Source organism: Meriones unguiculatus, chromosome 6 (assembly GCF_030254825.1).
Source record: "Meriones unguiculatus strain TT.TT164.6M chromosome 6, Bangor_MerUng_6.1, whole genome shotgun sequence".
NCBI classification, from domain to species: domain Eukaryota; kingdom Metazoa; phylum Chordata; class Mammalia; order Rodentia; family Muridae; genus Meriones; species Meriones unguiculatus.
In genome coordinates this window covers 55,136,819-55,160,883 of record NC_083354.1, presented here as the reverse complement: position 1 = coordinate 55,160,883, position 24,065 = coordinate 55,136,819, and the positions used below count along the sequence as shown (strand labels likewise).

The 24,065-nt window shown below is 43.9% G+C and overlaps 1 protein-coding gene across 2 annotated transcripts in view; it reads left to right on the top strand.

Annotated features, from left to right (window-relative positions):
- The window catches only part of Slc9a9 (solute carrier family 9 member A9), a 540,735-nt gene extending 534,994 nt beyond the window's left edge, over positions 1–5,741 (top strand). Inside the window, exons 15-16 of one of the 2 annotated variants that reach the window (XM_060385517.1) lie at positions 2,541–2,646; positions 4,141–5,741. In XM_060385517.1, the coding sequence (XP_060241500.1) occupies positions 2,541–2,646; positions 4,141–4,371 (337 nt within the window). In that variant the 3' untranslated portion in view covers positions 4,372–5,741. The remainder of the gene's footprint in view (positions 1–2,540; positions 2,647–4,140) is intronic. The other variant, XM_060385518.1, reaches the window with a different exon arrangement.
- The last annotated feature ends 18,324 nt before the right edge of the window (positions 5,742–24,065 follow it).

Here is a 24,065-nt window from a genome sequence, read left to right as displayed (position 1 = left end):
GGCATGTAATCCCTCATACACGAGAGGCCGAGGCAGGAAAACCACAAAGTTCAAGGCAAGCATAAGCAACTTCCCGAGGCTGCCCCATGGGAGCGTGACTGACACTTTGGGTTTCATCCTCAATGCCATGAAAAATAGCATCTGAATAGCAAGTCAAAGTTTAAAAGACTCCGATGTATGTTTAGTGAATATCCGTGACAAACGTGAGACTTTAGTGAATATCCGTGACAAACGTGAGACTCGGGTAGATTAATAACCGGACCATCAGTTGCACAGTAGAGCTACTATTCATGCCCATGTCATCTTGTCTTGGTAAAATCAGCACAGCCTATCCAGAAGGAGATGGATGGTTCCATTTGGATTGAGTTCTAATGTATACACACTCCACACACACACACACACACACACACACACACACACACACACCTAGAAATTTAGCCTTTAATGGTTTGCTCTAATGGCAATATAAAAGAAGTTACCACCTCAGGGTTAAAAGAATGTTCTTAACACAACTCTTGATTTGTGTTTGACTTAAATAACCCTGTTTTGTCATTGTTTATTTCTCAGCACACTGAGAAGCCTGGTAGACATTCCCTGGGCCTTGCTCCTACCCTTAGAGCCTTGACCACAGTGGCATCCCTAAGACATTGTTGGCATGCTATCGCTTAGACCTCTAGAAATCAAGTTAACCAGGTTTTCCTTGCTCATATGTCTGTCATTGAAAAGCTTTTCCACAGATTTTCATGGTCCTGTGCATATGATAAGACATGACATGACACCATGTCCTCCCACCCTGGCTCAGAAGAGGCTGCAACCCACAAGCACAAAGGAGCCCCAAAGCCTGCTTTTAGAGAACTCTGACATGCCTCATTCTGCCTTGATAACTTACCTTCTTAGGGAGATGATAGTGGTGGACTCAAAGTTTCGGGGGGGGGGTGCATGGAGAGATGGCTCAGCTATTAAAGGCTAGGCTCGCAACCAAATTTGCAAAGAGAGACTTAGGTTATGTAAAATCATAATATCTTCAGGCCCTGATCCCTTCATCCATAAAATGAAGGAAATAACACGCTAATGAAAATTAATAGAATATCATCAAGGGCTTTCAGATCTGTATATATACTTACAAGATGTGACAGCAAAGCTAGTCGCTGAACAATAATTTCTTCCCCGGTCATCTACTGGCCTCACCAGACACTCATCTGAAAGAAGCCAACCTTCCCTTTTGCAGACTGGCATACAAATCTTGCCAGCCATTTTCCTCCCAGCATAAACAGGCCGTGTTCATAGGCATCCCCAGCTACACTGCTGCTTTACTGTCAGGTGATTTGTACTCAGAGTGGGGCAGAGATCTTCCCTCTACCCCCACTTCCTGGGGCATCATGGGAGTGAAAGAGCCATACTGAAATTATGGGTGGTTCCTACAGTCACTGCCCTGTATCTTCTGATACCCCAACTACCTGTGGGAGGCTGCAGATCTTGACAAGCCAACCAGTGTCAACTTCTTCCCTTCTTCTTCCTTCCCCTTTTTATTATCACTTTTCAGAAAGTTGATGAAGTGAAATACTCTCTGGCAAAGAAAATAATATAAGTTTAAAAGTCATTTCTAATGCAATGGTGGAATAATTTCACTACTTTCTTTCAGTAAACAAGTAATAATAGTGATGATGGTGGTGGTGATGATGATGATAATAATAATAATAATAATAATAATGCAGCGTGAGGCCCCCTCTGGGGGAATTTCATCATTGATAGATTGGAAGGAAAGGCAATGGCTTCAGATGAACAGGTTTTCCTTTTAGCTGGTTAGAGCACTTTGGGATGGAGAGACGAGAAAGACAGGTGCTAGACAATAGAATAAACCTAGCAGCAGCTCATTTGCATAATTTTGTATAAAAGTGCACTGATGTATGAAGTATAAAGTGACTGCACTGAATATTGAAAATGAAGAATCTTGGAAAACAATCTCTGTTGACTACCCAGTTCTGAAATAGCTGAGCGTTTTATGGAATACCTTTTCCTCCTTTGTGGAAATGACTGGTGTTTTAAGCTTTCCCCAACCCCACTCCATGCCGTGTGGTATGGCGTGGCGTGGCGTGGTGTGGTGTGTGTGTGTGTGTGTGTGTGTAAAGTCATGTACAATTTTTAGAAAACACACTTTTATACTATTATGCTATATATACAATGTTTACACTGTTATGCTTTTATACTATTGTTCTAGGTAATTCCTCAAAGTGTGTTCTCTAAAGAGACTAACCATGGTGTGGGGGCTGGCGGGAGCAGAGGTATGCTCCCATCGCCTTCTGACAGTAGCCCCTTCGCCATTCTTACATGATGAAAGGCTGTCTGGAGGGCCACAACAGCGTGTAGAGCAAAGATTACAAACAGCAATTTTTGCGGGCCCAAATTGCTTCCCAAATGAGGGAGCGAGAGATTTAAAGGTGGACATAACTATCTGTCTGAGCGGTGTGCAAAGGTTTCTGCTGTGTGAGAAATGAAAGTCTGGCTTCCCTTTGACAAGCATTCCTTAACAGGCCCACCAGATATCTGAAGCCCATCTTAACGCATTCAGGTCCTCCACTGACCACCACATTACCGGCATGGTGTGGCCCCGTCTCCAGGCTGCTCACCAGTCCTCAGGCCTATGGGGTGAGTCAAGAATCATTTGGTCAAGCCTGGTGGGTACTGTCGAGCTAAAAATCTGGGGGATCTCACTTCCCAGCTTGAAGGGAAGGCAGATTTTAAATTCCTGCACCAAGAAGCGTTTCTCTTCTTCTCTGCCTCTTGTTGCTGATGTTGGCTTCTTCTTCTTTTTTTTTTAAGGCATTTTTTTTTATTGTCGCCAATATCTTTAACCATAAAATGAACTTAGAAAATATAAAAGTGATGTGTCGTCACAAACTGCTGTGTTTTGAAGTTTTGGATATTAGGTCTGTGCTTTATAGCTCAGGGGAGTAGAATAAAAAAAAAAATACCGAGAAGCAATTAGAGCCATTACCAGCAAATCAGAGTGTCAGGCAACTGGGGAAGAACAGAGTGTGGGAGCCGAAAGTGGCCTAAGGAGCCGGCAGCCAACATTCCCCTGCAGACGGAGACAGAGACGCTTCCCTCTGATCCGCTCAGCAGCTGGGGGCTTCCCAGAGGAAGGTGACAGAAATAACCCTCACACAACAGATCTGTTTTAAATAGCTCTCAGATGTTCCTAGAGTAGGCTAAAGGTAGGAACCCTGTCCTGAGGTGACCCAGCCAGCCCTCACTGTGCCGTGACTTGGTGAAATCCTCCCTAAGTAGTCCTGAGATGCCATTCACTCTGGCGGAACCTCTGGATGGGGTGAACATTACCGGCCAGATCTGTTCGTTTCTGACGTTATCTGGTCCACCAGGGTCGATGCCAGTCACTTCTAGTCTGTGACACTTGTCTCAAGAAATGTGCTGAAAACCCATTTACAGTAAATTACAACCTATTTGGCTCTAGGGGTTTTCAGGAAAGCAGGTGCCTAAGGACACAGGATTTGGCTTAGTCTTGACTCTGCTCAACCTCCCTGGGTGCTAGTGAAGAGAATCCACCACACCCCATTCTTCCTCCCTCAGCCCAAGGTCATGGGTCATGACCCTCTTCCGGCCTTGGGCTGGGAGACTCTTTGAGGCTGTGCAGGAAGCCAAGTTTTCAATGCTGACTCAGCGGATGCTGTGCCATGTGCAAGCACAGATGGACCATAGTAAAATTGGTCATTAATTCAAAGAAAAGGGAATCTCCGATCCTGGGGAGATGGCTTAGTCAGTAAAGTATTCACTGTGCAAACATGAAGCCCTGAGTTCTATCCCCAGCACCTGGCATGATCCTGTAATCCCAGCCTGTAGAGACAGAGACAGAGGGATGTCCAGAGCTCACTAGCCAGCTAGTCTGACCAAACTGGTGAGCCCTTGGGGGTAGTGAGAGAACCTGTCTCGAGAAAGGAAGAGGGGAAAAAGAGAGAGAGAAAGTGGAAAGCCATTAAAAACAGCTGCTGTCCACCTCCCGCCCCCACCTGCCCGCATGTATGTGTGCCCCACGCACGCAGCGCTCTGATTTTCTTATACAGTGGGGATGCTACTGTTTTCTGCCCTCATCATGGCGTGACCCATCTCTCTGTCTTAACTAAGCAGGAACAAGTGAAAGACGATGATGTGGAATGTATTGTAAACCAAGATGAACTCGCCATGAACTACCAGGAGCAAAGCCCCTCGCCCAGCAGTCCTGTCACTAAGCTCGCTCTGGATCAGAAGTCTTCACTCCAGACCCCAGGCAAGGAAAACATCTACGAGGGAGACCTCGGCCTGGGAGGCTATGGACTCAAACTTGAGCAGACCCGGGGTCAACCCCAGGTGGACTAATTGGTATGATGAGTGCAGACGTAGTCACCGGGTAATGCAAAACCACTGAGGAATGCCAACAGCCAAGAAGGTGGTGCAGAGAGAGAGACGCACAAAGAGTATTAAGAGCATAAATTGGACTGAATCAAAACCTTGTCACATGTATCCTCCCGTGCCTTCAGAAATGAGAATTCATTACCTTCCCTCCTTATTATACAACCTCATTTAATTATCTGACAGCCATTTTTTACTGCTGGATTGGGGGCCAGGGGAATCAGGTCTAGCTGCTATTGGGATGAACCATATGCGCTGGGCCTGCAGGGGGCTCCTCCTGTTCCTCAGACAGTTCCCCAGGCCCTTCGTGTGGATTTTGGATTCTCTTCCATTAATTATGGAACATTAATAACATGGAAAAGAATACTCCTGAGCATAAGCGATAAGGCTTATCTCTTAGGACTTGACTTGTTCTACTTGACTGTAGGGCTGGCTACATACAGAGCCCAGTGAGTGTGCGGTGCCCGCTATTGATGGCCTCAGAGAAGTCACATGAGTCATGAGTCGGGAGCCCTGTTGTCCTTGCTGGCACTCTCCCCATACTGTTCCTCCCCCTCCTCCAAGGTGTGTCTATGTTAAGTGGAGGGCCTCTAGCCAGTTTAAGGGGACTCTTTCAGGGGAAAGCTGGTTTCTTTCCCACATTCTGTGTTTCACTCAAATGCTGAGCCTCCCTTCCTTGTGTGCACACGAACAACTTCTTGACGCAGATTCCCTCTGCATGCTGGGAAGTCGTATTCTGCATCATGCTCTTTCCACATGGAGGAGATTGTGCAGGAGCCCTGACCTTTTCCAATTCCAATATTCGGTGACTGATTGGCAACAGAGAAGCCAGAAGAGTAGGGATGGTGGCATTTAGGCCACACTGAGGCACCAAGGACAAGCACCAATAAGGACCCACCCCCTTCCCAGCGTGGCTCATAGCTGCATTGAAAAAAACAACACAATAGCTTTTAATTCAGCTGCATGACCTGTGCCTTTGAAGCCATAAGATACCTCAAGCCTAGTTTCTCTTGAAATGCAGATGTTACTGTTAGGCTCCAAAGAACAGGCTTCACACTTGGGAGCCTAAGACAGGATGGATTTGCTTTTGAGGGTGACGGAGAATGGGTTCTTTCTCAGGCCCAAAGCCTAAAACTAATGCATGCTTCGCTGAGCTCTTCTTAGGCCTTAGACCTGTGGTGTCAGGTATACTGCTCTGCATGTCAGTTTTCTTGCTTCCAAATACTGCGGGGAACTTTTATATTCGACTAAGTAAAACCTTGTCATTTCAGGTAAATATGGCAAGTAGAGGAGTTTTCTAATTTGACCTCATCCTAATAAAGTTTTGTTATGGTGTATGATTGTGTTGGCTGTAGCTTCATTTCGAGGCATCTCTCCTGACCAAGCTAATTGAGAGCTCGACAGTCTTGTCTTTTAGAGATCTGGCTACAGCAGGTACAAGATGCTAGCGTAAGGGAGATGCATGGGTCCTCAGACTTGTGAATAGCCAAAGGGGCTGGAGCAGCAAGCATTGAGGGAATAAAGAAATCTGGGAGGAGGATGTCCCAGAGGAGGGAAACTGAGTCAAGCAAAGTATCGAAGCCTCCTTTCATCTCCCCAGAGGTGAGCAGAACTTATGAAGAGCTAAAAAAAAAAAAAAAAAAATAGAGGAGATACTAAAGAAGGAAGAAAAGTAGGTCAGAAGTTGAGGGTTCGTCTTATTTCTGCCCACTTCAAGTGGAAGGAAGAGGTGTTTGCTTTGTTAAAATACACACACACACACACACACACACACACACACACACACCAAAGAAAAGAGGCTTCAAAATAGTCAAACAATAATGGAAACAGAACAAGTAGAAGGAAGAGGAATCTGACCTACCAACCAGACGAAATAAAGTAAGGTGAGAAGGGACAGTTGCTGACTAAAGCCAGCATCAAGTCATGAAGAATGAGTAAGAATAAACCTAGGCTCTGCCTCCCAGATGGCTTTTTGCTTAGAGACAAACTCTCCTTCAAACCTACTGTCATGAATTACTGCTGACAAGGACAGTTGGGGATACCCCTTACCAGGCTGATCCCAGGAGTAGGATCCCAATTATGGCCCATCTGATATAAATATAGGACAGTGTCTCCATCTTGCTATATGACTCTACCAGCCTTCCTCCCTCTGAATCAGTCCAAGACCCTAGCAGAGGCTAGTGCGCAGTTAGCAATTCATAAAGACAAGCCCTGTTATGCCACTGCTGTGAAGGATAATGAATTATGATCTTAAGCAGTGCCCCTTGCTTTGATTAGCAGCCTCCTGACTGTGAAATTCAAACCTATTATTTACTGCCAGTTTCTAATGAATAATAAAGGCACAAGTGCTTTTATTCAAGCTACTAATATTTTCATTCATTCTTAGAGCTTGAAATGGGGTTCTCATTAATTAGAGGGCTGGATCTTCCTTGAACTTTTTAACATGGATGAGTACATCACACACATGTACATTTACACACATAGAATTTGACTCACTACCAGAGCCTCTTTGGTTCTTCCCATAATTCTTGGATATGTCTGAGCAGGTCTGAAACCTAGTATCAAATGCTATTAGGGTCTTTATTCATCATGAAATTTTTTTAAATTTCTTAGAGATCAATCTAAGAATATAAATCAAAGCTGAAATTTTAAATACTCTCTGTACCTTTAATATCACGCACAGAGTTTTTTTTACAATGAAACTCAGAATTAAGGAAATTTTTCAATGCAGTCACATTTTGGAAATGGTACAAAGACACCCAGTGGATCCCAAGTTCAACTCGGAATCCTCAAATGAGGGTATAGTTTAAAGAGAAGTAAGGAAATGTGAACAACCAAGCTGTCTGGCCAAGGTGTAGTCCTGCCCAGCGTTGTCTCTGCTCTAGTCTCTCCTGCAGGGCTGTCCCACAAGTTATAAATCTGTCTCCAAGAGAGAGATTAGATTCCTCCTCTGGTAGACAAGTTCCTCCTCTGATTGTCACCAGTGCTCCCAGATTTCCTTCTCCCAGCAGGAGGTCCCTGGGGAAACTCTAATTTGTTGGTGCCCATTGTTTGAATAGTATAATAGCCAAAGAGAAGGACGTAAGTGTCTCTTTAGAATGTATTCGTTTCTGCCAGCCAGTTACATTTCCCCACTCTTTGCGTTCGTTGTTTGTTTCTGTTTGTGTTTTGTTTTTGAGGCAGGGTCTTTCTACTAAGCCCTGGTTGTCCTAGACCAAGCTATCCCTGAACTCACAGAGATCTACCATTTTCTGTTTTAACAACTCAATGAAGTATAAGTGCATTTAAAACAAATATAAGCAGAATACAAGAGGGAGCCAAGGTTAGAACTCATCCAGTTAATATCTGGTACACAAGGACCATTTCTGCATAGCTTCTTAGCTTTAGTTACTTTTGGAAGAGCTGGCATAAGGAACTCCATCTTGTTGGTTTGAGACAAAATGTCACTATGAAGCTCAGACTTGCCTCAAACTTGCATTATCTTCAACTTCCCAAGTGCTGCAAATACAAGCAAGCACTACCATGACCACTATGCCTTCATTTTGTTTGTGACAATCCCCCTCCCTTGTCTATGAACAATATTCCCTGAAGATATCACTGATTAACCATCAGGTTTGTTTTCTCTCTTGTGTCTCATTGCCAAGATAAGACTTACAGTTGGTTGGTGGATTTGAGCCCACATTGGAAAGGTAAGTGGCAGGTGTCAAGGAGCTAGAGCCATGAACCTTTTATGGCCAGTTTTAAGCAACTAAGAAGTCTAGAAGGAATGGCTCCTATGTCAAGCATTTCTAGAGACCATTCTGCTTCTTCTGTGGGTAGCGAGGAAAAAATCCCAAAAATACTGTTCAGGCTCCTCTGTCAGAAGCCATACTTCTGAAGAATATTCACAGATGACCACTGCATAAAGCTAAACAAACATGTAGTTATCAAGGGCAAACACTGTTGAGGAATGCTAACATACAGTAGTTACAAAGCTTCACAAAAGACAACCAACCGGAGTAGGACTGATTTCAAACTTGTATGCCAATGTCCAAGGCCTATTCATTCTTAGAAGTCTTTAACAATATAAGAAGCATGTGTACATATATAAAAAAACCAGAATAGCCATTATTGAACTATATAGAACCCATATATATACATTAATTTATACATAATATCTATTATGTATAATCTATATTAATTTAGCTTCTGCTTTTAAAACAAAAGTTAGACTCTTTGTTTCAGTAAGATATAACCACAGGATTGATAAACAAAATTTTTGACCTCTTACATAGTCAAGGGACTGCTTCAATTACTATGAAAGATTGTATACAAGTAGACCCCATATATACAGACACACAACTAAGCAAAAAGATATAGACCAGAGTTTCAAACCACAAAGTTGTTCAAATGTTAAATTTGACTTTACTGAAGACTGAAATTTTTATTCTGTGTATGTGAGAAATTGCACATATTGAAAACAATTATTGAAACAACTTGATTGCCATCCTGACTAATAAATCATGGTACAACCATTTCATAAAGGAGAGTCTGACATGCTGATATAGACTGAGTTCCAAGACAGTGTTAGAGTAACAAGGTTCAGGCCAGAATGCATGCTGGGCTACCGTGAAGACGATAGAGGTGGTTGGCTGCCAGGAACTGGAAGGAGCCACTTTTCGCTTTTGTCCCTTGTGAGGTATACATACTGTCGACTTTGAATTAGTCACTCAAAACAAAACAATAATTATGACTCATATGAAATGATTCAATGCAGAAAGCTAAGCCACAATGGGAAATGGAGCACAAAGCTAGAAATGCTGTCATTCTCACCATCATCGTTGGGAGAGTGTAAGTGTAGGAGATACAGGCTGGGCGGTGATGGCACACACGTTTAACCCCAGCACTCTGGAGACACAGGCAGGCAGGTGAGGCCAGGACGGGCAGGGCTACACCTTGAGAGACAAAACAACCTCCCCTGAGAAGAAGAGTATGAGGTACAGCACCCAGAGCACCAAGCACCAACTCATTCAGCACTCAGACCTGCCACTCTGCAAAAGCTCTTTGACTCATTGGCTACTGACTGAAAGTGTCCCCACCTCTCCAGTAATTAGCATTTTTTAAAGAAGTGGTTGCATAGGTGGAAGCATACAGGAGAAAGAGACTATAACTAGAACAGTATGCTGCTGACCCAGAAACAAGCAACGGGATCAGGAGAATCCAGCACAAGGTCCAGAAACAGACCTGTGAATATATTTAGAAACCTAGTTTATAAAACGTGGCATTTCAATTTGGGCTGGGGTTAAGTGGACTGATTGGTTTTTCAATTTAGAAAATGAAAGAAAGTTGAATGCTAACCTCCGATGCATGTCAAACAAAATGCCAAGTGACTGGAGTAACGTAAGAAGCAAAACAACCGGAAATTTAAAAGTAAATAAAACCTCAGAACATGCAGTGACCTTCCCATGTAGTCTTCCTGAGACAGAAACTAAAAGCAAATAACATTATGACTTAAAATTTTGAAACTTCCTAGATTAAAATATACAATAAAACCAAATTTGAAACCAAGAAACAACCTGGGAGAAAAATATAGACGTGCATATTATATATGTACATATTGAGGATTATTCTCCAGAATATACAAATAACTCTTAACAATACATCAGAAAAATTCAAAAGGCTACCAGAATTTCTACTATTCAGAATGTCTATTTTTAGATAACTATATAGAAAACAAATAATTGACATTTATGCAGAAGGACATACACAGAGCAACCCTTAGTGTGGCACTGTCTGTCGCCAAGGTGTTGGGGGGAAATCACAAAATACCCACCAATAGCAGGAGGGTTGTCTAAACTACCCCCATTGTGGTGAACACTGCAGCAATCACACGCTGCAGCAATTAGCCCATCCACGTGCGCTCAGATGGAAATATTTCTAGAATATGATTGTTGGGGTTTAAATATGAAATATCCCCGTAAGAGCCTGTGTTGAGTGAAGCCTTGTAACCAGCTGGTGGTTCTCATTTGAGAGGGAAGGAAATGTTAACAGGTAGGAAATAGTCTCTGAAGATATGCCTTGTTCTTTCTCTCTCTCTCTCTCTCTCTCTCTCTCTCTCTCTCTCTCTCTTTCTCTCTCTCTTCCCCCTCCCTCCTTTCTTTCCTCTCTTCCTTCCCCTGTCTTTCTCCCTCTCCTCCCTCTCTTCCTCACAGGTAGGTAGTGAATAAATTTACCCTCCATACCCTTGGATCTTGATGCTTGGCCTCCTCAAGGCCCAGCAACAAGGGAGCCGCTCACCCTTACTCTGGAATCACGAAAGCCAGAAGCCAAAATAAATTCTTCCTCTTTTTAGACTGCTCCTTCTCAGGTATTGAGCACAGCAACGATAAAGCCTGAATACCACAATATTGCATGTGAAAAGGAGTCTGGAGGGATGGAAGATTGAAAGGGTCCAGATTAAGAGCTCTGAGAAGTGGTGAGGCTTTGGGTTTTGTTGTTTAATTTTAATAATGATACTATAATCATGATTTCCCTGTTTTTTTTTAATAATTTGAGAAGTTTAGGAAAATATGAGTAAAGTGATAATAGATTGTTGAATTCTGTGTCAGAAAAGGGAAAGCCATAAAAAGCATGTGAGGTTTCTCCTGAGAGTGAACGCCCTTGGCTTCAAGATGGGGGAGGGGAGGTGTGATTAAGAAAGACCTCATTGCTTCTGTTTGAGCAAGGTCTTGAAAGATAAGAGGCTTCCCAGATCCCTTGAGTCCTCTCCCACTGGGAGACAGAAGATCTAAATTACTAGAATACCGTGAAGGCATTCCAGCCCAAGGGGAGAATGTGGACAGCAACAGGGTGAGGGTCATCCAGAAAGTGATTCCACATGGTAACCACACGGGTTGCTACGGTTTGAAGATGAGAAGTAGAAGAACAGGAGACCGTTCTGGCCATGCAGAACAGACTAAGGAGGAGCACAACCCTGTGAGGACAGGGACTCAGGGAAGAGAACCGTTTGGGCTGGGTGGAGACGGCACGGCGTGCAAAGGATGGAGATGATGAACTACCTAGGGCTCTCCCAGTATGGGTGTTGCTTTCACAGCTGAGAAGGAAGATGCAGTAGGCACTGTTCGGTGGCTGTGATAAAATACCATGGCCACCAGCGACTTGTAGAAGGAAGAAAGCTTATTTGGGCTTATGGTTCTGGAGGGAGAGTCCATGTTGGTGGGTGAGCCATGGTTGGAGGTGGTGGGAGAAGGAAGCTGAGCGATCATGTCTTTAAACACAAGCACAAAGCAGAGACGGAACCAGAAGTGTGTCAAGGCCATCAGACTCTCAAAGCCACCCCTGTAGCAGAAGTTTTGGTTTCTTTAAAAACTCAGTCATGGTACATAAACAGGTTTTTGTTTCAATCCCAAGTGTGGGAGATGGAAGTGCTTTTAATTTGTCCACAGCTAATAACAGCCTCGTGTGGCTTGGAAAGGGGAGTGGTATTTGTCAGCTGCATAGTTCTGAGGACTGGAGAGGGTATAAATTCCAGAGCATAGAGAAGAGCTTGGAAGAACAGACAGAGAAAGAAGAAGGCCTGTTTGCTGTGTTTACAGTTACTGGTTTGCTGGACTGCTGGATACTCTGTTCACTGAGATTGGTATTTTCCCAAAGAATCTGATGACTCTAACAAGCCAGAAATAGCTAAAGAGAACCCGCTCCCTCACCCCACTAACCTTCTTTCTCTCATGCCTAGGATTGGGGGATTCGAAGGGAGGTAGAAGCATTAAGAAACCAGTAGAATAATTTTAAAAGGACTCAACACAGTGACAACTCAGTGACAAACTTCCTCCAGCAACCTTCTTCCCCTTAGGGGTCCATAATCTCCCCCAAACAGTGCCACAAATTTGGGTTCAAGCGTCTAAACATCTGAGCTTATGACCATCACAGACAATGTCAGGAGGATGAAGAGAAAAAGGAGGTCCAGGTGAAGTTCAGAGGCGAAATACATACAGCTGTAATGGAAGGAATGTGGTAGGAAGAAAAATACTGGACACCAAAATGACCCCCAGTCTACATACATACATAATGGATGGTGATTCTATCCCTTGGGAGAGGGGAGCTGACAGGAAGAACAGGTCCAAAGAAAAGCCAATCAATCTGGTTCTGAACAAGATGAAACAGAGGCTCCCACATAGCACCTCTAGCAATACTAAGGTGGTGTTTAAGTGGATTTAGAGTTTGAGTAGGGAGTTAGCGTATGGCTTAGTGGCAAAGTACTTGCCGAGCACATTCTGAGAAAGGTATGGTATTGATCCCCAGCTCTACAGTAGCAATAATAATGATGATGATAAAATTTTCAGTAAAAGTTCTGGAGATGGGGGTTTTAAGGGATGAGATGCGCATCCTGGGTTTGTGGAGATATTTTTTTTCAGGTGCCATTTGACCCTGATTTCTCTAGCTACTGTGAAGAGGTTCTGATATGTTCTCTATGCAATAGACTATAGACCCTCCGCATGATTGTCTTCAAAAGACACCACAGTGACTGAGGTGCACCATGGGAGACAAAAAAGAAACCAAACAAGATGGAGAGCTGAGGCATGCTAGACTGCCTGGTTGGACAGAGTACGTGCTTCTGAACCCCTCCCCCCCCAATCCCTTCCTGTGAATCCAAGATCATTTGCATGAACTAGAGAATTGGACACTGAGCCATGTTTATTTCTGCTGTTACTATATCTGTGCTCTCAAACACCTGCGCTGTCTCTCCCCGGCTGTGACGGTCAGACCCAGCATAGTAACGCTTCCCCAGCACCTATTGATCTGACAAATGCTTTGCTCTCAATAACTCTTAGGAACCACCAGATGTAGTTTGCTTTCAGACGGCAAATCCAGCAGCGCCACTTTACCGTCCTATGTCATCGGCATGTCAGCTCCTTTAATCTGGTCATAATCATTCCTTGGGGACCCTGATCACCTTTCCCTTCCCCCAAGACATCACGCTGGTCTATTACATTGATGACATTTGGACCTAGTGAGCAAGAGGTAGCTATTATCCTGAACATAATGGCAAGACATTTGCCTGTCAGGAGCTTGGAAATAAACCTGACAAAAGTGCCAGGTCTTTGAACCTTAGAGAAATTGCCCAGCCTGGTAGTATAAGGCATATCAAGCTATCTTCTTGAAGATGAAGGTGAGTTGTTGCATATGGTCCCTTCTGAGATGACCAAAAAAAAAAAAAAAAAGCATCATGTATGCCAGCTGTAGAGTGTAAAGGAGTGTAAAGGAAGTACATTCTTCATCCACTGATCCAGCTCATTTACCAAGGGTGAATTATAAACCCTTCAAGAGATATGCCAGCCATGATTGTGGCTTAACTTGATAACAGGATCTTTGCAGATGTAATCAAGTTAAGTTGGGATCATAGGGTATTAGAGTGAGCCCTAATTCTAAAAATGAATGTCTTTATATGGAAACACAGACACCAGGGCTGATAGCATGTGACAGTGGAGGCAGAAAATGGAGTGATACCAGCTATAAGCCAATGAAAGCCGAGAAAGGCTGCATCCTCCAGAAGTTAGGAAACAGATGGGGGACATTTTTCCTTCAAAGCTTACAGATGGAGGCTGTAACGCCTTGAACTCAGACTCCTGGCCTCTGTACCTGTACAAGAATAAATGTCTAACTTTTTAAGCAATCAGCGTGTGGCAATCAGCCCTAGAGAAGTCATATACCCAGTGATCTGAAGAGCTGTGAGTTTGAGAGGAACTACGAACAGAGGAAGCTTTGCAATTGATCCAAGATACAAGGCAATCTCCTCTGACACTTGGGTTCCATGATCCAGCAGATCTGATGGTACTAGCCCTGGAGAGTCCCTAGAGATGAATCACCATTCAGAGCCTCAGGATTTCCAAGCAAGGTTCGACTGTCCTTTGTAGACAACTATCTATGGATGAGAAATAATTTAGTCCGTAACTAATCCTAGTAGAGACTGACAAGTACCCATAGGCCACCAGGCTGGCGTGTGACCCAAGCAGCTAACATGAACAAGGTGTTTTATGACACGAAGCTGAGGGACGTGGTATATAAAATGATCAGGTAGGCAGAGTGGCAGGCTTTTTCATTTATGTGAGGATTTATCCAAATGCATATAGTGTAAAACACAAGGTTTTTTTTTTCTATGCCCGCTCTTGCTCTGAATAGTGACACGAAGACCTTTATATTTATTAAAAGCTTCAAGCACCGTAGCTGGCCAAATGCTCAGCTATCCTAACCCGACGATTCTGGCCTGGTCTACTTTCCCGCCACGTGGCCATTACCTCTCATCTCTGTCTCACCCTGGCACCTCCTTTTTTATTATTTTTTCACAATGTATTCATTATATATCCTGATTGAAGCCCCCTCCCTCAATTCGTCCCATTCCCACTCTCCCTGCCTCTTCCTCTCTGTCCCTTTCCCCTAGTCCACTGAAAGAAGGAGTTCTGCAATATTGCCATCTGCCCATAGCTTGTTAAGTCTCATCAGGACCGCCTGGATCCTCTTCCTCCGTGGCCTGGCAAGGCTGCATCACTAGGGGTGACTGATAAAAGAACAGTCAACTGAGCTCATGATAAAGGCAGCCCCTTCCCCCCCACTCAGAGATCCACATGGAAACAGCTGATAAAGACCTTCAGCAAAGTGGCTGGATACAAAATTAACTAAAAAAATCAGTAGCGCTCCTATATACAAAATACAAATGGGCTGAGAAAGAAATTAGGGAAACAACACCCTTCACAATAGCCACACACACACACACACACACACACACACACACACAAAAGTATTTTGGTGTAACTCTAATCAAGCAAGTCAAAGACTTGTATAAAAAAAAACTTTAAGTCTCTGAAGAAAGAAATAGAAGATATCAGAAGATGGAAAGATCCTCCATGCTCATAACTCAATGGGATTAACATAGTAAAAAATGGCCATCTTTCCCAAATCATCTACGGATTCAACACAATTCCCATCAAATTACCAGCACCTCCTTCTTTATCCATGTTCCAATAGCAAGCCCCTGGTTCACACCTGAGAAAGCTTCCCCCACCCCTGGCCCAGAAGTCCCTCTTTAACTCTCCACCCTAGCTTATTGACTGTTCAGAAAGGATGACTTTCACTCGGGGACCACAGTGTCCTGCCCCAGCCACTCCAGTCCTCATAAACTTGAGGCATAAAGAAAGAAGGGTGCTGCTGTGTAGACTGTGGTGGGAACCTGTCTTCCAAGAAGGAACTGAACTGCTACTGCATAAGCAGAGCTAAAGAATAGTGAGCCTAGAACACTGACAGTCCCATAGACCATGTCTAATGCCAAAAAGACCCTGTGATTCAAGTCAGTGGGGAAACTACACTAACTCAATTAAGAAAATTTGTTCATGTCCCTGAGTCATCATGAGTGAAATGTTAGATTGCTCTGGGGACCTAAGAACCACAGGTATCCAAGGTTCTCACTGAGACAGAAGGAATGTGGAGAAGTTAGAGCATGGTAGATATAAATATCAGCAACATGATAAGCTACAGAAGTTAGGATTCATTGCCATGACTCTTTCTTTCTTGCTGCGTTGTGAAATGTTACACACATATTAAGCTAATATTTTTTTCTTTTCTCTTAGAACACTCACATTCAAAATAGCATAGATTATTGGTAGCTAACTTTACGTCACAGTACTAAGTTACAGGAAGTCAAAGGAAAAGAAAAGAAAATGCTACAAGGCCTTTCATCCTCTCCTGAGGAAAGGGTTAATATGGTTTCTCTTGTACGCAAGACGACTGTAGCTTCAGAAGGTGTCTGGTCACTGTGGTGTTTCTATAGCTTCAACAAAACAACATGACCAAAAAGCAAGCTGGGGAGGAAAGGGTTTATTTGGCTTATATTTCCACATCATAGTCCGTTGTTGAAGGAAGTCAGAACAGGAACTGAAAACAGGGCAGCCTCCTGGAGGCCACAGCTGATGCAGAGGCCATGGAAGAGTACTGCTTATGGTTGTGCTTCCCCTGGCTCGCTCAGCCTGCTTCTTATTAGAGAGGCCAGGACCACCAGCCGGGGAGTGGCATCTCCCACAATGGGCTGGGCCCTGGACCACTGATCACTAATTGAAAAAAATGCCTTACAGCTGGATCTCACAGAGGCATTTCCTCAACTGAGGCTCCTTCCTCTCTGATGACTCTAGCTTGTGTCAAGACTACAAAAGCCAGCCAGTACAGAAGAAATGGGACTTTGTTATTGCCTTTAAGTCCAGACTAAATTATTTAAGGAGGCATGAATAACAGGGATTAATGTTCGTAGCCATTTCTATGCATCAATTCCGCTATCTTGTGGACCTCACTAGTCAATCAAGTACTAATCTATTTCTTTTGCTAAGAATGTATACTTCATAGATGGTTGATGTCCACAATTAGTTGACTTTAATTAGACAAAATTGTGCCAGCTCATCTGGGTGGCCTTGATTCAATCCGTTGAGGGAACAGAACAGAAATTTGTGGAGAGAAAATAAATTTTATCTGGGGACAGTAGTGTCAAAACCTACCAGAAGGCTCCTGTGCCCTAATGATGGCCTGCCCTCCAGGCACCACATTTACTTAGAGAACCTCACAAGCCTACAACAATGTTGCTATCTTTCCCTTCTACCCTTCAGACTAGATCAGAAAGACTTCGGCAGTGAGAAGAATGTCCACAAGAATGAATGAAGCACATAGACCTCTGATGAAATCAGATGTTTGCAATGAGAGAGAGCTTCAGGTATTTTTTTTTCTGGAAAACATGCTCGTAATATTGACCTGGTCAGTCACCTGACCCTTCTCTGTCTGCAGTATGGTTCAGGGAGAGCTGATGTTCATGAAGATGACCCTGAAGCAAACTCCTGAAGCGCCTGCGAGACCAGCAAGGAAGCATTCATGTTCATCCATTATTCCTGTCAGGGCAATTGTTAGGCTGGGATAGGGGGTTGTGTGAGGGTATAAGAAGCCTAACATGAAGGTTCTATATGCTTCTTAAATATTTTCCATCAATCTGTCGGTCACTGTGTTCAACAAACACTTATTAAACCCTTATAATAGACTAATAATAATCAAGGTTAGGCATTGACAATGTCAGAGTAATTAGTGGGATAAATATGAGGAGGCAGAAGGAGCAGCAGTCGAGGCCAGAAAGTGCATTAATTTGGAAACATGATCTTCTACTTTATCGCTTCATCATGCAGACTTCTTAAATTTAGCAATGAGTGGGGAAGAGAGCGGATCTCCCACAGCCTGAGGTAGAGAAGCAGCACAGCTAACCGCACCCTAGTGGCCCGCTTCTCTGAATATTAGCACCATCCTCCGCTCTTCTCCCCACTGAGAAGTGGGAGGCAAGGGCCACAGCAGGGACCTAAAGCCAAAGTCAGACTCAAGTGCCCCCCCCCCCGCCTTCCTAATGAGACCCGAAGCAATATAAAACCATACAGGACACTCGCCTATCCCATGCCTGGTCTAAGGGAAACCTCAGTTAGTGGAAACCACCAGGTCACCCTTCTTGAGAGCCTGCTTTCCACTCACATCTAGCAGATGGCAAGCATGAAAACGTGCCGATTAAGCAGAATTAAACTGAATTTAATTTTGGCTCCCATGTACCTGGCACTATCTCCGAAGTAAAGAAAGGGAAAATGACAGCAGGAGGGAAGGGAAACAAATATGGATGAACCTTTGATATTGGCCTCGTTTTCTACACACGCTATTTTATTTCATCTTTGGAACGTGGAAACATCATCTTAAGGTCTCCGGCTTATGTACATGGTCCAAGGGGATAAGGGCCTATGATCCCATGGGTGGCTAATGGCAGAAGCAAATTTTGAACATAGAATAATACAGCTCCTGAGTCCATTTTCCTGTTCTGCGTGCTGCTTGGGAGAAAATTGTATATGCCCAGAACCCTTCATGCACTAGCGTTGGACGGAGCATTTGACTGATAAGACCCAGAGGTGTGAGGTTCATGGCTCTCAGACCAGACACAGGGTAAATGGCCAGGCACAGAGTAGAAGACAGTGGCTAAGGGTGAGCCAGGAGATACCAGGGCCTGGATTAGTCAAACCTCCGTTGGTACACTAAATGAAAGAAACCTGCATCAGTCTAGCTGAAGAAAGGAAATTCTCTTTTGTATAACTTAGAAGTCAGTTTGTTAGCTTTGGTGCAGATAAGGACCTAAGCCAGGGCTTTATAATGCCTTCTACCTTCTCTTCTCCCCTCTACCTTGACCTCATTCTCAGTAGACCCAACACATGGCACAGATGCCCATCAGCACTCCTGGGCTTTGGTTGTCTTTATGGCAACCAAATTCTTAAACCCTAAGGGTAGCTTTTTCCTAATTATACTAGTAAAATCCTAGCAATTCAGCGATTGGCCATCTCCAGCCTCCTGCTCACCTCTTGGTAGTTACAAGGTCAGCTAGTCTATGCTACACAGCCATCTTGCAGAGTCTCAAACCTGAATGTTTAGCAGACAGCTCCTGTCCAAGACAAAAGTTCATTTCTTAGGTCATATCTTCCTAAAGTAACCTGCATAGCCAACAGTAGATTATGGAGATAATAATTCATAATCACAAAGCATTTCAGTTTCTTCCAGGTGGTCTTGGATCTTAACACTACGGGAAAATCGCTTGTCCCATAAAGATAGTCACATAGAGAAGTTTATGTGGCATGGAAATTTGGCTGCTTGCCAATCTTCAGCACACCTCTGCAGTCATCTGAGAGAGCCAGCTTGGAAGGGCTACCCCTTCGAATGATAACAGTCCCAGGTGACATTTGACTATAACCTTATGAAAGCCCCTGAGCCAAAGCCACCCAATGAGGCTGTTCCAAGATTCCTGACCCACAAAATCTGTAGAAGAGTAAACATCATCTATTGTTTTAAGTCACTGGCTTTAAGGGTGGCTTTAATGCAGTAACCGAGATGCAAAGCTCCTGGATGAACAAAAAGAACTCTGTAGCCATGCATCCTATTAAGCATTTCTCACAGTAAAAGCAAATCCTTTGCTAACTGATTAAGATTCAAGAAGCCTTGCCTCCCCCTGCATCTCAGCATATACATATCTGATTTCCCCACTGTCTGATCCCAAATTCACAAATGGATGTTGGTTACAGAACCAAAGTGGCAGTAGCCACACCCCCTCAGATGGTCACACAAGGGCTCCACCGGGGCTGAATGGAAAAATACAGGACGGGTTCCCTGAGCTAACTGCTGAGTGCTAGTAAGGGAACAGAGAGAAGAAAATTGTTGCTGACTTCTGGAAGGTTCTGATCTGGGCATAGGGATGAACTGAAAATGGAGTTCTTTCTGTAATCCATAGAAGCACTTAAGGCTTAAGTGGAGCCCTAACAGGAAAGGGATTGTGGTTCACCATTAGGCCTGCACATTGGACCAAACAAGAAAGCTTCTAAAACCAGCAAGGCCTGCTTCCCACCCCTGAAGCTTCAGAACCAAGCCAGACTGTGGCCCAAACCAAGGAATACTTTTCAAAGCTCCCCAGGTGATTCTATTGTGCAAACAACAGTGAGAACCAGGAGCTGATAGGGGCTTCCAGGAGGGAGAAGGTATCAACTGTTTGCAGAAAAGGCCCCAGGGGCACCTAAGAGCATCTGGTTGTTATCATGCGAAAGATTTCAAAACCAGATAGCGAAGAGAAGAGAGCGTGAGCAAGACATGCCAGACACGCCAGTAGAGGTGTGGCCATGCGACATGGAGCTGTGGGGAGCCGCCACAGGCTGATGAGAAGGCTGCCGAAGTTTCTGTTCTAAATCCCAACCTCAGCTGTAACTCCAGCGCCACTGCCCTGCCTATAAAAGCTCCAGTTCACAAAACCTGTGAATCATCAACTTCTAAATCCTTGGCATGCAACACATTTGGGATATCACTTTAGGGAGCCACAGCTGCTGCCTGAACAAAAGAAGAAAGAAAAATAACTGCTCCCTTCTGAGGCCCCGTGATCCAGCAACAATGTCATTGGACATAGCACTTCAGTTTGTCTCCCTTCGTTAACACCAGATCCAAAGCTGACAACTGCATCTGAATTTGGCTCAGCTCTGGCTCGGTCCACCTTGAATATGTGTTTCGAAGTATGTTCATCCCCTCTCAGATCCTCAGTGAGAGCTGTCCCCACTCTCACCCCACACTCCATACCATGTAAAAGTGAAGACATGACTATTGATTTGATAGGGTTTGCCCATTCTAAGTGTTTATTTCCTTCCCTCCAAGGCCTGTTGTTGCTCTTTCTGAAGTGAACAGGTAAACTGCCTAACTTAGTCCAAACGGATGTGTTGGAGGTTGGCCTGATGCGTGTTACTGGCCTCTAAGATCATGTCCCTGCTCAGAAGAGCACATTCTCACATCCTTGTTGTGTGGACCTACGTAAGTCATTATATCTCATTAGTTGATTGAACAGACTCTACCTGTGCAGGGCAAAATGGGGGAGGCATGGCTAAGGTTCCTGGGCTTGGAAAGGACAGAAGAAGCATGGAAAACAGACAGATGGAAAGAGAGGAGGAAGGAGGACACCTCCGTGGGTTAGTGTGCAGAAAAAAAACACATGGGCTGAGAGGAAGGACTCCAATAATGGCATGAAACGGCCCAAATGAAGAATGCAAGTACCATGGGATTATGGATGAAAGATAGACCAGATGAGGAGGATTAAGGTGGATAGCTTTGGATGGGGGCTGGGAGATGGATGGTGAGGTTATTGAGACAGTATAGGTAAAATATCTGCCCGGCCCAAGGTAAATAAGGCAATTATAAAATCTAACAGTTGTCAGTGTCTTATTATATGTGATAGCAGGTTAGATAATATCGCTGTGATAATCTTAGGGCCAATAATAAAAATTATATAGCCCAACACTTCTTTTTTTTATTTACTGCAACAATAGAACAGGGAGTTGTAAATTTTAATATGCATTTGGGATACACTAAAGAGCTTATTAAAATCAGGCAGGAAGTCTAAATGGGACCTGAGTGTCTGCATTCCTGGTGGGCTCTCAGATGATACTTCTTGGTGGCCAGAGGCCAGAGCAATGTTCACCAGGCTTGGGCTTTCCTTGTCTAGAGGCAGTCTGGAAGTTTCAGGGCTAAAGCAAGCACAGCATCTTTACCAATTTAACCACACTGCCCATTTAAAAATGCGTTGACTACTTTGATACACTGATAGGTAGAGTCTTTTATCAGTGGCCCTCTGTGGTAGGTGCCTGTCCTGTTACTTGTTTTCTCCTACATCTAATGCCCATACCATTTGTCTTTCTAAGTGAGGATTGATCATCTACCCCTGGGTCCTCTTTCCTGTTTATCTTCTTTAGGTATATAGATTGCATTATGTTTATCATATCTTATAGGTCTAAATAAGTGAGTATATACCATGTGTGTCTTTCTCCTGGGATACCTCACTCAGAATTATCTTTTCTAGATTCCACCATTTCCCTGCAAATTTCATGATTTCCTTGTTTTTGATTGCTAAGTAGTATTCCATTGTGTAAAAATACCACAATTTCTGTATCCATTCTTCCATTGATGGACATCTGGGTTGTTTCCAGGTCCTGGCTATTACAAATGAAGCTGCTACAAACATGGCTGACACTGAGACTCATAACCAAACCTTCAGCAGAGTGCAGGGAATCATAAGAAAGAAGGGGGAGTTAATATGACCTGAGAGGACAGGAGTTCCACAAGGACTAAATATGTCTGGGCACAGGAGTCTTATATGAGACTATTTCTCCAACCAAGGACCATGTATGGATATAACCTAAAACCCCTGTTCGGATGTAGCCCATGGTAGCTCAGTATCCAAGTGGGTACCCTAGTAAGGGGAACAGGGACTATTTTTGACATGAACTCAATGGCAGGCTCTTTGACCTCCCCACCCCCTAAGGGAGGAGCAGTCCTGCTAGGCCACAGAGGAGGACTTTGCAGCCAGTCCTGAAGACACCTGATAAACCAGGGTGAGATGAAAGGGAAGTGGACTTAGAGAGGGGCAGGGAGGAGATGAGGGAGGGAGGGTGGGATTGGGAGGGAATGAGGGAGCAGGGATACAAAGTTAATAAACTGTAACTAATATTAAATAAATAAATAAATAAATAAAAATGCACTGACTGAAATTTTCACAGAAACACTTGTATTTTTAAAGTGTGTCCACATACGATAAAGGATTCATGGCTCATACCAGCTAACCCTCAGGTTAATATAGGGCAAAGTTGGTTCTAACATATTTCACCTTATTTGGGTGTCAAGGTTTATACATAACAAATGTCCATTTCAGTTGTTAGTACTATACTGGCACAATTCACAAATCTATGTCATTCACTCAACTGTGATTTGCTAAGACATAAAAGCAGACATGGTGGTAACAGTAAAAGCACAAAATCCAACATGGCATCCATAGGGGTGGCAAAGGGAACTCGGTAAGAGCGTAGGTCCTCATTCTTGAGGCTGGGCATGCGAATCTGCAGAGCTAACCCATGCACCATGCAACCCACAGGAGACTTGGAAATGCCCTTAGCAGTTCACCCCTCGATTCAGGAGGACTCCCCCGTAGTATGCTTGCTTGTGGTGGACATGAAATTGAAAACTTCAAAACAGATAGGGGAGCCTGACACGACCCTTGAATGTTTCCAGGACAAGTAAAAAAAAAAAAAAAAAAAAAAATTAATATTGTCTAGTACAAAAATCCACAAATTTGGCCCCCAAATGATATAGACTCCTAAGCCACAGGAATGTCATTCAAAGCTTTATATGTAGCAGCAAAAATGGGTCAAATTGTTTTGACCAAATTGTTTCCTAAACCAACTGAAAGGAATGAAACCAGCAAGAGCAAGAGCGATAGTGTAAGACCTGGGGTCTCACAGCTCAGGAGTTCAAGATCGTGCCCTTCCCAGAAACTCCCACAGACCACGACTCGTTGCAAAAGTGAGAGGTTTATTAACCATTGCGCAATGGGGCCACCCCTGCTGGTCAGCAAAGAGTGGCACCAGGAGACAAAGACCTTAGGTTTTTAAAAGAAAAATTGCGGGAAATTTGAAGTTGCAGTTTTGGCGATTTAGGATTGGACAAGGAAGCTATAAAGTAAGATAACTGATTAGTCTTAGGTGCTCAAGCTTGGCCAGTCCTGCCAAGTGTGGATGCAGCTGCAATTGAAGGTGGGGGTGGAGATTGGGGCTGCAGACTTTTGGCTGGAGGTCAGAAGCTACTCAGAAGAAGAACTGAGGCCATCTGGGTTGGTTGCTAAGAAACACTATCTCGAAGATAAGGGTCTGGTCCTTCTTTTTGCTGAGTGAAGGTCATTGCTTGCTCGCTTTTTTTCTATCTGTCCTCACAGATAGGGTCACATTTCTCCATTCTCTGGAAAGGTACTAAGAGGCTTTAGCTTAACCTGAACCTAAAACTCAAAACTATAGGCTTTAGAAGACATACAGGTTACAAAGTTAGTCTGGCCCTTTCAATAGCATGTATCACTAAACCGAGCTCTGAGGGATGGAGAGATGGAAGCAGAAAGATCATGAGTGTAAGGTCAACTAAAGCACATAGTAAGATCCTATCTCAAAAAGCCATAAGAAGAGATGGAGAGGAAGGGAGAGACGAGGAAGGATGGGGAAGAGGAAGAGGAAAAGGATGGCCTGTAGGACATGGTTTTTAAGGTGATCGCATGTGTTTTCTAGCTAGTATTT